We start from the raw sequence: 14,074 nt of genomic DNA, 5'->3' as shown, positions 1-14,074 counted from the left end.
GACACCTCTGATGCACTAAATTAGTACTTGGAGGTGTTTGTAAGTAGATGGTGCCTGCCAGGAGGGCTTGAACATCATCTTTCCTCTTCACTGGGTGTGCAGATCAGTGGTCTCCATCTGCAAGGCAAGGGGTATTTGGGGATTGGCAGGTGGTGCTTTGGTGGTACCAGTGACACGAAGAGCCTTGTCTGTTGCTTTTCTTTCCTTCATTACGGTGAGTACTTAACAGTGCCTATGGACTTGAGGGCATTTCTCAGGGACTGGATGAGATTCCTTAGAGCTCTCCAATGTCAGGGGTCGCGGTGTTTAGGAAACTCTGCTCCTCATTCTGCTGATGGTGGTTTCTCAAGGGCTAGGTGTAGAAAATCCAGGCTACCAGTCATGAAGAATATAAGCCCTTGCTAGCTGTGTGTATCTGTTCTGTCGCCAAGGCTTGGCAACACAAAATTCCTTTAGAGTGGAATTTTTGGATGTAAGTGGACTTATTTTTGGCTTCCTGTAAAGGAAAATTTAATTGTAATGTATATGCCATGTTGCAACAGCAGAAAATCCTGCCTGGTTATTTCTTCTGCTGTGAAAAAATACATGTGTGTGTGTGTGCGTAGATATGCACAGCCTCAATCTCTTCAGCTCTGGAGAACAAAAATAGCAGCAAAATCCTTCCTTCCCTCAAGGCAAGCAATAACCTTCGCCGTGGTGTTCAGGAGTCCCTGCTCTGCAGGCAGCACTGCTTTCTGCCTTCCCTGTCCCTAGCCTTATGCTCCAAATGCTGCCGGGTCCTCCTGCCCTTCCCACGCTGCCTGCCACTGTCGCCCCGGGAGTTCAGTGGCTGTAAAGGAAATGGGATTTGTCAGCCCTGAATAAACACCCTTCCCCTGCAGAGGCAGACGGGCTGCTTAATCCTTCCTATCACCCTCTACACGGGCTGCTCAGATGGCTGGACTAAGATGTTTCAGGCTCAACTCACCCAGTTCTTCATTGGCAGGTGTTTGATCCGCGGGATTTGTACACCGGAGAACAGTTCTCCAAGGTCCTGAGTACATTAACAGCTGTAAATAAAGCTACTGAAGGTAAGAAAAAAAGTCCTTTTTTCCCCCCTCTTGTAGTTTCCAATTCTCTCTCTCTCTTAGGCTTTTTATTTTATGGTAGTTCCTAGTTTATGGTAGTTTCTGGAGGCTTGGGAAGCTGTACTGCCAGCACTGATGCCTGATGCTGGGACAGTGGGATCAACATTTCATGCCTGATGCTGGGACAGTGGGATCAGCATTTCATGCTTCTTGCCAACTCCAGGTTCAAATGCAGCATTTCAGAGCTGGGTTATCACTTTCCACTAAGGGACCTCTTCTCAGTTTTTGCCAGTATTAAGGGATCTCAAATTAGGTCAGTGTAAATGAGCATGCACCTCCCAGCACACAAATATCAGACTTTGAAGCGTGTTTTAAAGCCAAAGAGACAACCACCTCCATCTGCGTCGTAATATCCTTAGTGCACGTCAGAACAAATGGTGCTGCCAGATGCTCAATCAATTCTATTGATGTTTCACTCTGTCCTCTCCCTGGTTCTGCAGAATAGGCTCCCAGTTTTGAGAATCAAGCTGATGGCTTGTCCTGCCTTCCTGGGTGCAGGAGCAGGCTGCTAAAGCAGGTTGGAAGAGACCTCCAAGATCATCCACTCCAACCTAGCACCCAGCCCTATCCAGTCAACTAGACCATGGCACCAAGTGCCTCATCCAGCCTTTGCTTCATCACTTCCAGGGATGGTGACTCCACCACCTCCCTGGGCAGCCCATTCCAATGCCAATCACTCTCTCTGACAACAACTTCCTCCTAACATCCAGCCTAGACCTCCCCCAGCACAACTTGTGACTGTGTCCCCTTGTTCTGTTGCTGCTTGCCTGACAGAAGAGCCCAACCCCACCTGGCTACAGCCTCCTTTCAGGTAGTTGTAGACAGCAGTGAGGTCCCCCTTGAGCCTCCTCTTCTGCAGGCTGCACACCCCCAGCTCCCTCAGTCTCTCCTGACAAGGCTGCACTCCAGGCCTTTCACCAGCTTCATTGCCCTTTTCTGGACACCTTCCAGCACCTCAACATCTCTTTTGAATTGAGGGCCCCAGAACTGGACACAGCACTCAAAGTGTGTCCTGACCAGTGTTACCAGTGGGGCTGTGTGGAAGAAGCTGGGATGCTCTTGGTTTCATGGCAAACATCTGGCTGAACATATGCTTCCTCTGGTTCAACATTCCAAAGCAAAATGCCTGCAGTATAATTAGCTGCTGAGGCAGAGAGCACCCTTGGGAAAAGTGCAGGGGAAAATAAATACGTGGCTAAAATGTTTGCTTTTTGGTGGCTTGGCCAAGTTCCTGAGAAGCAAGAGCCTGTGTCCTACAAACTGCCACTGCAGTTGGTTTGTCTGGTTTGTCCATTTTGCCAGAGGCCAAGAGCTGAATGGAGAATCAGGACAAGCCTGCTGCCAGCTACTGCAGTGCCTGCTGTGGCCAGGGCTCTGGCAAGCCTGCGCATCCTGACACCTTCAGTGCTGCTGCATCCCAACACCCATGTTGGAGGCAGAGGGAGCTAGGTGACAGCTCAGGAAACACTGTAGGAATGCTTTTGGGAACATCTGTTTGAAGCCCAAATCCTCGTGGCTTTGGAGCATCTGTTTGAAGCCCAAATCCTCGTGGCTTTGCGGATGGAGTTAGGCAAATAACTTGGAGGCTTTGTTTGTGGTGGATCAACTCAGAGTGCAGCAGCTGTCCATCAAAGAGCAGCAATATGATGCTTTTGTCTGGAGGAGAGGGCAGGGGAGGAAAACCAGCTGTGCTGGATTGGGCAAGGCTCCTCTGCCCAAAATAGTGTAGGAATGTGAGCAGCAAACCCAGCTATTTTAGCCATAGTTTGAGCAACATATGGCAGCAGTGTTCCATGCTGGACCAGGCATAAAATAGGACGCTGTCATGATGCAATCTAAATGATATGCTTCCCTGCCAAACTGTCAAAGGCAGTTTTACATTTGTTTCTAGGTTGCTGCAGATATTTATAAAGGCTTTGGGAGATGGGGAGGGGCAGGGAGAAACATAAAATCTCCAGTAACCCAAGGCATGTCCCTGGGGCTGTTGCTGGTGGCTGGAATTGGCAGAGAAGTCTGGGCTCATGGTTTGCACCCTCCCTTTGGAGAAGGAATCAGGAGAAGGACATCTCACATGGCAGCTGGCCACATCTGCTGGCCTGTGAGTTTGCTGGGAGAAGTCCAAACATCAGGATGCTTTAGAGAGGGGGCAAAAAACCAAACCCACTGTGGTTTCAAAGTGGGTTTGCCACGCAGAGAGGCTTTTGCAGCACAGGGAGCTGGGAATCTGCTGCGCGGTCAGCAGGCAGTTGTGTAACAAGCAGGGCGAGAGGGAAAATTGACCCATGGGCAGCATGTGAGACTGGCCATGAGTGCTGCCCTTGGCTGGAGCATGGACCAGGGTGTGGGTATGGTGTGCCTGGAGGTTGTAGTCACAGAGCCAGCCTCCATTGTGCGAAGCAGCAGAGAAAGAGCAGGCTTGTTTTGCCTCGCAGTCGCCTTGCTTCAGGTTTGGTCCAAGGCTGAGGTGTTTCCTATTGAAACAAAAATTCTCTGGGGAGAATAAAAGCCCAGCTGAGTTCCTGTAACTCCCACCAGACTTCCCCTTCGGAATGGCTTTTCCATGTTGGCATTCTGACTGGAGGAGAATGGGGGAGCAGCAGCCTTAGAGTTTGTGTTTTCTGATCCCTGGTGGCTCGAGCCCCCTTGTCCTCTTGCAGTGTTTGCAGACAACAGCTGCAAACTTGATCCAGGGCATTTGCACACCCAGCAAAGTGATGCCTGCAGACCACAGACTGCTCTTCTCTGTCCTCCTTTTGAGGTCACAGGCTCACAGGATGCTAGGGGTTGGAAGGGACCCAAGGAGATCATCCAGTCCAACCCCCCTGTCAGAGCAGGACAATCCTATCTAACACAGATCACACAGGAACACATCCAGAGAGGCCTTGAAAGGCTCCAGAGAAGGAGACTCCACAACCTCTCTGGGCAGCCTGTGCCAGGGCTCTGGGACCCTTACAGTAAAGAAGTTCCCCCTTGTGTTGAGCTGGAGCCTCCTGTGCTGCAGCTTACACCCATTGCTCCTTGTCCTATTCTGGGGAGCAGAGCCTGTCCCCCCGCTCCTGACACTCCCATGGGCATGCTGGGGCTGCTTAGTCTGGAGAAGAGAAGGCTGAGAGGGGATCTTATTAACGTTTATAAATATCTAAAAGGTAGGTGTCAGGAAGGGGATAAGGTCTTTTCAGTTGTGTCCTGTGACAGGACAAGGGGCAGTGGGCACAAACCAGAACACAGAAAGTTCCACCCCCACATGAGGAGGAACTTTACTGCAAGGTGCTGGAGCCCTGGAGCAGGCTGCCCAAAGAGGTTGTGGAGTCTCCTTCTCTGCAGACTTTCAAGACCCATCTGGATGCATTCCTGTGTGACCTCCCTAAGTGATCCTGCTCTGGCAGAGGGATTGGACTGGATGATCTCTGGACGTCCCTTCCAATCCCTACCATTCTATGATTCTTTGTGAGTTCCACATTGCAGGCTCTGGGATACAAAAGTGAAGTTCTATCAAGTGAAGTTCTATCTGAAAAGAGGCTACAGATCCTCTCAGAAGCACTTCCCAGTTTCCTGAACTGTTTATCTTGGACATTGCTTCATTGGCACATAGAAAAGAGGTGACCTGAGTGTGGACCCACAGTGTGATGTGAGGTATCACAGAGCAGAGAAGTACTGGGGCTTAGTGGGTGGCTTGAATCCCATGTTCTCACTACTCTGCAGCATCCAAGCAGGATTCTGGTGCGCAGCACTGCCAGGAGCCAGGGCTGCTGGTGATGATGAAGGTGGTGAGAGGTCTGGAGCACATCCCTGTGAGGAGAGGCTGAGGGAGCTGGGGGTGTGCAGCCTGCAGAAGAGAAGGCTCAAGGGGGACCTCAGTGCTGTCTACAACTACCTGAAGGGAGGCTGTAGCCAGGTGGGGGTTGGTCTCTTCTGTCAGGCAAGCAGCAACAGAAGAAGGGGACACAGTCTCAAGTTGTGCTGGGGGAGGTCTAGGCTGGATGTGAGGAGGAAGTTGTTGTCAGAGAGAGTGATTGGCATTGGAATGGGCTGCCCAGGGAGGTGGTGGAGTCACCGTCCCTGGAGGTGTTGAAGCAAAGGCTGGATGAGGCACTTGTTGCCATGGTCTGGTTGCTTGGCCAGGGCTGGGTGCTAGGTTGGAGTGGATGATCCTGGTTGATTCTATGATGAAGGCACTGACTCAGTCTCAGCCCTGAGAAGCTACGATCAGGAAATTTTTTGTCCTCTGGCAAGATTTTTGGTGTCAATGTAGAACAAATCATTAACTGTGAAAACCAGATGCATCAGAGCTCTGTTTCCAGCATCAGGCAGATGCTGGCAGGAACAAGCCCAGAGACTAGTTTGCAAAGTGGTGGTCTTCAAGCATGTGAAAGAGGCAGCTCCAAGAGCTGCTGGGAGAGCCTGAGTCTTTCTGTGGACTGTCAGTCTCTTGGGACTGCCACTCCTGTGCTTCCTCAGCGTCATCTGCATCTCTGTCTCACATGGCAATCGTCCACAAACAGCAGTCAGTTCTGTGCCTGGCCTCTCTCAGCTGGATGATGAACCCAGGACGACTTCTCTAAATAGAGAAGTGATTGTGCTGACCAGCTGGTCAGCATTCTTCCCCCCTCAGCGAGCAAGCCCACGCTGCAGCTGCAGAGGTGACCTAAGAGCCCTTTACTTGCCAGCTAAACTTGGACACACCTTCAGCAATGCTTGCTTGGATCCCCTTGCAGAAACATTCCTGGTTGGGCAGCACTGGGCTCAGGACTGTTTTGGTTTTCTAGAGTTTTAAGGGGGGTTAAAAAAAGATACTGCCATAGGATGTGTGGCTGCAGAGCTGGCATAAGCCAGAGGTGCCTCAAGATGCAATTCAGCTGCCACCATCGAGGAAGGGTTAACCAAAACCACCAAAATCATCCTTGCTGTTGAGCAACCAAAATGGTCCAGTGGTTTGGACCAGGACGAAGGCAGCAGCCAGTGACACCAGCCCTACTGCAGGGGCATTGGGTTTTAGTGTCCTTCCTCAAACACTGGCTTCAGTTTTGGGGCTTTTGGTCCAAGGAGGACACTGAGGTGCTGGAGCATGTCCAGAGAAGGGCAATGAAGCTGGTGAAGGGTCTGAAGAACAGGGAGCAGCTGAGGGAGCTGGGGGTGTTTTGTGTGGAGAAGAGGAAGCCGAAGGGAGACCTCATTGCTCTCTACAGCTCCCTGAAAGGAGGTTGCAGTGAGGTGGGGGTTGGGCTCTGCTCCCTAATACCAGGTGATAGAATGAGAGGAAATAGCTGGAATTGTGCCAGGGGAGGTTTAGGTTGGAAATTAGGAAGAATGTCCTTGCTGTGAGAGTGGTCAGGGATTGGCACAGGATGCCCAGGGAGGTGGTGGAGTCCCCATCCCTGGAGGTGTTCAGAAAACTATGTGGACATGATGGCACTTTGGGACATGGTTTAGTGGTCATGGTGGTGTTGGGTTGATGGTTGGACCAGATGATCTTCAGCCTTAATGTTTCTCTGATTCTAAGAGTACTCACACTGGAGATCAGTGCACTTGCTGTCTTGCTCTAATAGATGCTCTTTCCAGTGTTGTGCGTTGTTCCTGTTTTCTTCACTGGCTTTGCTCTTTGCTTTCCTGTGCTGCAGAGGGGTGGTGGACAGCTGGGTAAAACTCAGGTGTTGTTTTTTGCTTCCCCAGATCAGCCAACACCGGGGCCATGTTCGCATCTCTCGTCTCTTAGCTCTGCAGCTGGAGGTCCCCACACCGACTCCACCAGCACAGCTTCACAGTCAGCGAGGGTGTTGAGGAGGCAATCCAAGCCTGTGGTATCTTCATTTCACTTCTCAGCAAGGGTTTGATGGCTGGAGGGAGGGCAGAGGGGTGTGGGTGCTACCCCTTGGGTTGAGCAGCCCAGGCTGGGTGCTATTCTTCCCCTGATTTCCATCGCAGCTTTGCTACCTAAGTTTTAGAGAGCAGACAGAAGTCATTGTGGTGAATGGAGCCATGTCCAGCTGGCAGCTGTCACTGGTGGTGTGCTCCAGGGATGGGTGCTGGGCCCAGGCCTCTTTAGTATCTTCATTGATGATCTGGATGAGGCAATCGAGTCCACCATCAGGGAGTTTGCAGATGACACCAAGTTAGGAGCAAATGTGGATCTTTTAGAGAGTAGGAGGGCTCTGCAGAGGGACCTGGACAGACTGCATGGGTGGGCATAGTCCAGTGCCAGGAGTTGTAACAAGTCCAAACGCTGGGTTCTGCACTTTGGCCACAACAACCCCATGCAGTGCTGCAGGCTGGGGACAAAGAGGAACCTGGGGGTGCTGATTTGCAACAGCTGAATATGAGCCAGCAGTGTGCCCAGGTGGCCAAGAAGGCCAAGGACATCCTAGCCTGGATCAGGAACAGTGTGGCCAGCAGGACCAGGGCAGTCATTCTGCCCCTGTGCTCAGCACTGCTCAGGCCACACCTTGAGTGCAGTGTCCAGTTCTGGGCTCTTCAGTTAAAGAAAGATGTTGAGGTGCTGGAAGGTGTCCAGAGAAGGGCAGCAAGGCTGGTGAGGGGTCTGGAGCACAGCCCTGTGAGGAGAGGCTGAGGGAGCTGGGGGTGTGCAGCCTGGAGAAGAGGAGGCTCAGGGCAGAGCTCATTGCTCCCTACAGCTACCTGAAGGGAGGCTGTATCCAGGTGGGGTTGGTCTCTTTTGCCAGGCAAGCAGCAACAGAAGAAGGGGACACAGTCTGGAGTTGTGGCAGAGGAGGTCTAGGCTGGATGTTAGGAGGAAGTTCCTGGCAGAGAGAGTGATTGGCATTGGAATGGGCTGTCCAGGGAAGTGGTGGAGTCCCCGTTCCTGGAGGTGTTTAAAAGGAGGCTGGATGAGGCACTTAGTGCCATGGTCTGGTTGATTGGCTAGGGCTAGGTGCTAGGTTGGACTGGATGATCTTGGAAGTCTCTTCCAACCTGGTTGATTCTGTGAATTATTTTACTCTCAAAGGCAGCAAAGTGAAAACTCTCTTGCTGGATTGGGAAGGAATACAGAAAAGTGGATTTGAAGGTATACAGGAAAAAAAAATACAGCATACCTGAGTTCTTAACACCTAATACAGATACAGGAGACATGAGAACCCCTCCAAAACCTTCCCCCCTACCAAGCTGCCCTAGCTGGAGAAGCTCTGGTGGTTTCTCCAAGCTGCAGTGCTCCTCTGTGCTGTGAGGAGAGTAGTTCTTAGCTGCCACGCATTGTGCTGTGAGACTCAGTGTTTGGGAGAGACTTTGTAGTCCTCAGGCAGCAGTGCTTAGACAAAACCAAGACGTTATTGCTCATTAGAGAGAGCAAAGCTGCAAAACCAGCTGTCACAACAAAGAACAATGGCTTGTCCTAGCCACTTCTGCTTTTTGGGGACTATTTACTGATGTTTTTCCCTCCTTTGCTTTTCTTTTTCCTTAGGAGATGACCGAGAATGGCACTCATCAGCTGGTGGTAAAGGCCAGGTTCAATTTTAAACAGACCAATGAAGATGAACTCTCTGTTAACAAAGGAGATATTATTTATGTCACCAGGGTCGAAGAAGGGGGCTGGTGGGAAGGGACCCTGAATGGAAAAACAGGCTGGTTCCCAAGCAACTACGTCAGAGAAATCAAATCCAGCGGTAAGCAAACGGCGTGCCAGGGCTGATGGGCTGAGAGCCAGAGCCCCGCAGGGATCCTCCTGACTTTGGGGAGCTTCTGCTATTTGTTAGGGCCTGCTTGTGGCCTTAAAGCAGCAGGGCTACTGGGAGGAGGCAGGAGGCCAGCAGGGCAAGCCCTGGTGTCTTGTGTGAGATCTGTTGGAAGGTCGGAGAGCCCTGCAGAGGGACCTAGACAGGCTGCATGGGTGGGCAGAGGCAAATGAGATGAGACTGAACAAGGCCAAGTGCAGGGTTCTGCACTTTGGCCACAACAACCCCAAGCAGTGCTACAGGCTGGGGACAGATTGGCTGGAGAGCAGCCAGGCAGAAAGGAACCTGGGGGTGCTGGTAGAGAGTAGGCTGAAGATGAGGCAGCAGTGTGCCCAGGTGGGCAGCAGAGCCAATGGCATCCTGGCCTGGCTCAGGAGCAGTGTAGCCAGCAGGACAAGGGAGGTTATTCTTCCCTTGTACTCAGCACTGCTCAGGCCACCCCTTGAGTGCTGTGTCCAATTCTGGGCTCCTCAATTCAAGAGAGATGTTGAGGTGCTGGAAGGTATCCAGAGAAGGGCAATGAAGCTGGTGAGGGGCCTGGAGCACAGCCCTGTGAGGAGAGGCTGAGGGAGCTGGGGGTGTGCAGAGCCTGGAGGAGGCTCAGGGCTCAGAGCTCATTACTGTCTACAAGTACTTGCAGAGAGGCTGTAGCCAGGTGGGGTTGGTCTCTGCTGACAGGCAAGCAGCAGTAGAACAAGGGGACACAGTCTCAAGTTGTGGCAGGGGAGGTCTAGGCTGGATGTGAGGAGGAAGTTGTTGTCAGAGAGAGTGATTGGCATTGGAATGGGCTGCCCAGGGAGGTGGTGGAGTGGCTGTGCCTGGAGGTGTTGAAGCCAAGCCTGGCTGGGGCACTTAGTGCCATGGTCTGGTTGATTGTCTAGGGCTGGGCTCTAGGTTGGACTGTCTGAGCTTGGAGGTCTCTTCTAACCTGGTTGATTCTATGATTCTTGACCCCCAGACCTCAGGTATTTATAAACATTGATTAGATCTCCTCTTAAGTCTTCTCTTCACCAGACCAAACAGCCCCAGGTCCCTCAGCCTCTCCTCACAGTGCTGTGCTCCAGCCCCTAAATCATCTTCATAGCTCTCCCTTGGACTCTCTGCAGCAGACCCCTGTCCCTTCTGAACTGGGGACCCCAAAACTGAATTCGTTATTCCAGGTGAGGTCTCACCAGGGCAGAGTACAGGGGGAGGAGAACCTCCCTCTCTCTAATGGCCGCACTCCTCTTAATGCATTCCAGGACCCCATTGGCCTTTTTAGCCACCAGGGCAGGTTGCTGTCCCATGAATGTTCTCCACCAGCACTCTCAGCTCCTTCTCTGCACTCTGCTGTCCAGCAGATCACCTTCCAGCCTGTTACTGGTGCAGTTTATTGTTCCTTCCCAGGTGCAGGACTCTGCACTTATCCTTGTTGAACCTCTTTAGCTTTCTCTCTGCCCAGCTCTGTCTGTCCAAGTCTCTCTGCATGGCCACACAGCCTTCAGCTGTCTCAGCCAAGCCTCCCAGCTTGGTATCATTGCTCCCCGAAGAGCACAGGAGCGAGGACATCATTCATGGACAAGGCTGCATGGGTCCCCTTTGTCCTGGGTTGCTGCCAGGTCATTCCAGTGTCTGAGCAGAGAATTAGCTTTTTGTTAGAGCCCTCAGCCAACAGTTAATTTCCTTCTGATGCTGCCCTTCCTGGCAGTGCTGGAATGGATGCTGACGGCCAGGAATCGTCTAACCGGGATGGCCACGGGGAGTGCTTCCCTGGCTTTGTCCGTGGTGATGGCTGACTTCACACGGTGCTTTTTCCCCCAAAGGTGCATCTGCTGCTGTGATTCTGGGAAAGGCAGAGGGAGGGGATGATCCATCTGGTGACATCTGCCTTTGCTGAGCTTTGTCCTGAGCGTCCTTAACTTTTTCTGCGCTGTGATTTTCACCAGCTGCAGGCAGGCGGCGACACGAAGCGTGCCCCTGCCTCACTGCCTTGCAGCGTTACCCATCCAAGCAGCTCACCCCAGCATGCTTCTGAGGCCATCGTGGGACAGCAAACTTGAGTGGTTTTTCAACAAAATCCAGCTTGTAGTTCTTTAATGTGCCTTGAGAGTTTGCCCTAGACCAGCTTGGGGCTGGTTTTGTGACTGAGGATCACCTGTGGCCTCAAACGCTGGGAGACGTCAGCAGCCCTCTCAGACATCCTTCCTCCAAGCCTTGTGAGAAAGGCATGCAAAGGAAGGATGAAATTAATGAGTGCTCAGAATGAGGCCAGTTTGTGTTTAACTCGAAATGAGGTAGTCAGTGTTAGGACAGCTCCTCTCCCACTGTTTCCCTCGAGGAATTGCTGTCTGAGCTGGAGCAGGATGTTGTGGCGGAGATTGAAGGCTTGTCTGGCACAACCCAGGAATCACTAATTAAGTCAGTGAGTGGAGGAGAAAAATCCTTTAAAGAAGAGAGAGCAAATTTAAGTCCTGAGGGGAGAATGAGATAGGAGCTGTGTGAAATAAGAGCACTTCAGTGCAGTGAAGTCCAAGTTTTGAGGGCCACGAAGATGCTCAGAGGGCTGCAGCAGCTCTGATGTGAGGACAAGCTACAAGAGTTGGGGCTCTGCAGCTTGGAGAAGAGAAGGCTTTGAGGAGACCTTATAGTGGCCTTCAGTATCTGAAGGGGGCTACAGGAAGGCTGGGGAGGGACTATTGACAAGGGCTTGTAATGACAGGATGAGGAGGAATGGGTTTGAACTGGCAGAGGGGAGATTGAAACTGGATGTTAGGAAAGGGTTCTTTGCAGTGAGGGTGGTGAGAGACTGGCACAGGAGACTGGCACTGTGGCACGGTTCTGTGCTCCACAACCTCCCTGGAGGTGTTCAAGGCCAGGTTGGATGAGGCCTTTGAGTGACCTGTTCTAGAGGGAAGTGTCCCTGCCTATGGCAGGAGGTTGGCACTGGATGATTCCAATGCCAATCACTCTCTCTGACAACAACTTCCTCTTAACATCCAGCCTGTACTTCCCCCTGCACAACTTGAGACTGTGTCCCCTTGTTCTAGTGCTGCTTGCCTGGCAGAAGAGACCAATCCCACCTGGCTACAGCCTCCCTGCAGGGAGCTGCAGACAGCAGTGAGCTCTGCCCTGAGCCTCCTCTGCTGCAGGCTGCACACCCCCAGCTCCCTCAGCCTCTCCTCACAGGGCTGTGCTCCAGGCCCCTCACCAGCTTCATTGCCCTTCTCTGGATACCTTCCAGCACCTCAACATCTCTCTGCAATGGAGGAGCCCAGAACTGGACACAGCACTCAAGGGGTGGCCTGAGCACAGAGGCAGAATAACCTCCCTTGTCCTGCTGGCCACACTGCTCCTGAGCCAGGCCAGGATGCCATTGGCTCTGCTGCCCACCTGGGCACACTGCTGCCTCATCTTCAGCCTACTCTCTACCAGCACCCCCAGCTCCCTCTCTGCCTGGCTGCTCTCAGCCAATCTGTCCCCAGCCTGTAGCACTGCTTGGGGTTGTTGTGGCCAAAGTGCAGAACCCTGCACTTGGCCTTGTTCAGTCTCATCCCATTGGCCTCTGCCCACCCATCCAGCCATTTGCAGGGCCCATCAGCTAACCCTCCCCTGCCCCAGTATGGCTGGGGGCTGTAGTCTGGAGGGAGCTGTTGTTGCAAGCCAGCAGGAACTGCTTTCCCATACTTGTCACTCGACATGGAGTTGTTTTTCTGCACTCTCTGTACCACCACTGTGTCCTAAACGTGCCCTTTGGGTGGAAATAGCTCACTGCATGGAGCAGAGCTTCTCCAAGTCTCTAAGTGAGGCACAGATCTCCTGGCTGGAACTGCCACAGAACTCTACAAGAGCAATCATTATATAATATATCAAACTGTGCTTTCCAGGGGTTACATTTATCAATTTCAAGCTTCTCTCCTGCTATTGGTGTGAAAGTAATTGCCTTTTGTGAGCAATTGCAAGGCAGAAAGGAGAGCTTGGATGGGCTGCTCCACATGGCTCAGAGGTGCTTTGGTATCAGGTGTGCAGCATGGCCAGGGCCAGTGGTACAGCCTTGTGCAGCCAAGCTGTCCTGGTCTGGAGGGGTAATGGTGCTGGCAGAGCTGCCACAGCCTTGCTGCTGGCAGGGAATAGGCTTCTTTAAGGAAGGAAAATGGAACAGGAGCTGGTATGTCTGTGGGTGAGCCATCCACAGGGCTGTAGCAAATGGATGAGGACTGACTTGCAGCTTTGTGGAAGCTTTTTGTTTGGAGCTACCTTCATTCATAGAAGGAAGACAGATAAGGGAGTTGTCACACATGACTGTGGGGATCAAGGTTCAGCACATTGATTGGTGTTGGCTTCAAGTGCTTTGTGAATCCCTGGAGTGAAAGCCAGCACCCTGCATTAAACCCACATTTTGTGGGCCAGGTGGAGCCAAGCTGTAGCTCCAAACAGTGCCAGGCACAGGGCTGCTGCCAGAACTGCAGAGCAAACCTTGGAAGTTAGTTGGCAGAGGCTGCGTGGTGCTTCTGGTGTGACTTGCTCAGCTGCCTTCTTTGTCATGCAGACATTTGGTTTGCTCCTGGCTTTTCTGAGGCAGGCAAACAAACCTTGCAGGTGAAATGTGGTGTTCACAGGGATGAGTTTTATGATGCTTGGTGGCCAGTATGTGCTGGTGACTTTTCCTGCTTGGAGTAATGAGAGAGCTGTGCACTGTAATTTATTGATGTGTTTTCTTGTACAGATAAACCACTCTCCCCCAAAGCATTAAAAGGACTCGAAAGCACTCAGCTGACAAAGAATTATTACCCTGTGGTAAGTTTGAAAGTGCTGATCATACACTTTAATAAGTAGCTTATTATTAATCTTCTGGAGTGGCTCCTTCCCCTAGAAAATCATTGAAGCAATTTGTAACAATTGGAGACTCTATTTAAATGCAGCTGTTGCTATTTCCTTGATTCAAGGCTGCTGAGGAAATCAACCACAAGTGGAAGTTACTGCAGGATGTCAAAAAGAGAGCCTCAGAGTAGACAAGTGAGATAATACAGCAGAGGTGGCAGCTGTGGGATCAGTGTTGGGAAACAGGGCAGAGCATCTCTGGTCCAGGCCTTGCTGCTGACTGGTGAGCCTGTTGATAAAGGTGGGGAGATAGTGTTAGTGTGAAGCTAGCCAAATGAGGACTGATCCATGATCCCTTTCTTGTCTTTGGATGGTGGTGTCACACTCCAAGCTGCCTGCCCTGCTGCCTCTGCCAGCAGCTGCAACCCTTGGTGAAAGTGCAGCTCACAGCCTGGCTTGTTAACT

General features: G+C 51.8%; 1 protein-coding gene across 4 annotated transcripts in view; it reads left to right on the top strand.

Annotated features, from left to right (window-relative positions):
* ARHGEF6 (Rac/Cdc42 guanine nucleotide exchange factor 6) overlaps positions 1 to 14,074 on the top strand; it is a 61,425-nt gene that overhangs the window by 12,670 nt on the left and 34,681 nt on the right. For all 4 annotated transcript variants that reach the window (XM_064159152.1, XM_064159151.1, XM_064159150.1 and 1 more), the window contains 4 exons: positions 986 to 1,070; positions 6,798 to 6,925; positions 8,542 to 8,743; positions 13,515 to 13,585. In XM_064159152.1, coding sequence (XP_064015222.1) covers positions 986 to 1,070; positions 6,798 to 6,925; positions 8,542 to 8,743; positions 13,515 to 13,585 — 486 coding nt within the window. Of the gene's footprint in view, positions 1 to 985; positions 1,071 to 6,797; positions 6,926 to 8,541; positions 8,744 to 13,514; positions 13,586 to 14,074 lie in introns of those variants that run through there.

The sequence above is a fragment of the Pogoniulus pusillus genome, chromosome 19 (assembly GCF_015220805.1).
Source record: "Pogoniulus pusillus isolate bPogPus1 chromosome 19, bPogPus1.pri, whole genome shotgun sequence".
Lineage (NCBI taxonomy): Eukaryota > Metazoa > Chordata > Aves > Piciformes > Lybiidae > Pogoniulus > Pogoniulus pusillus.
The sequence above is the reverse complement of the archived record's forward strand: the minus strand, read 5'-3'. Positions and strand labels throughout refer to the sequence as shown.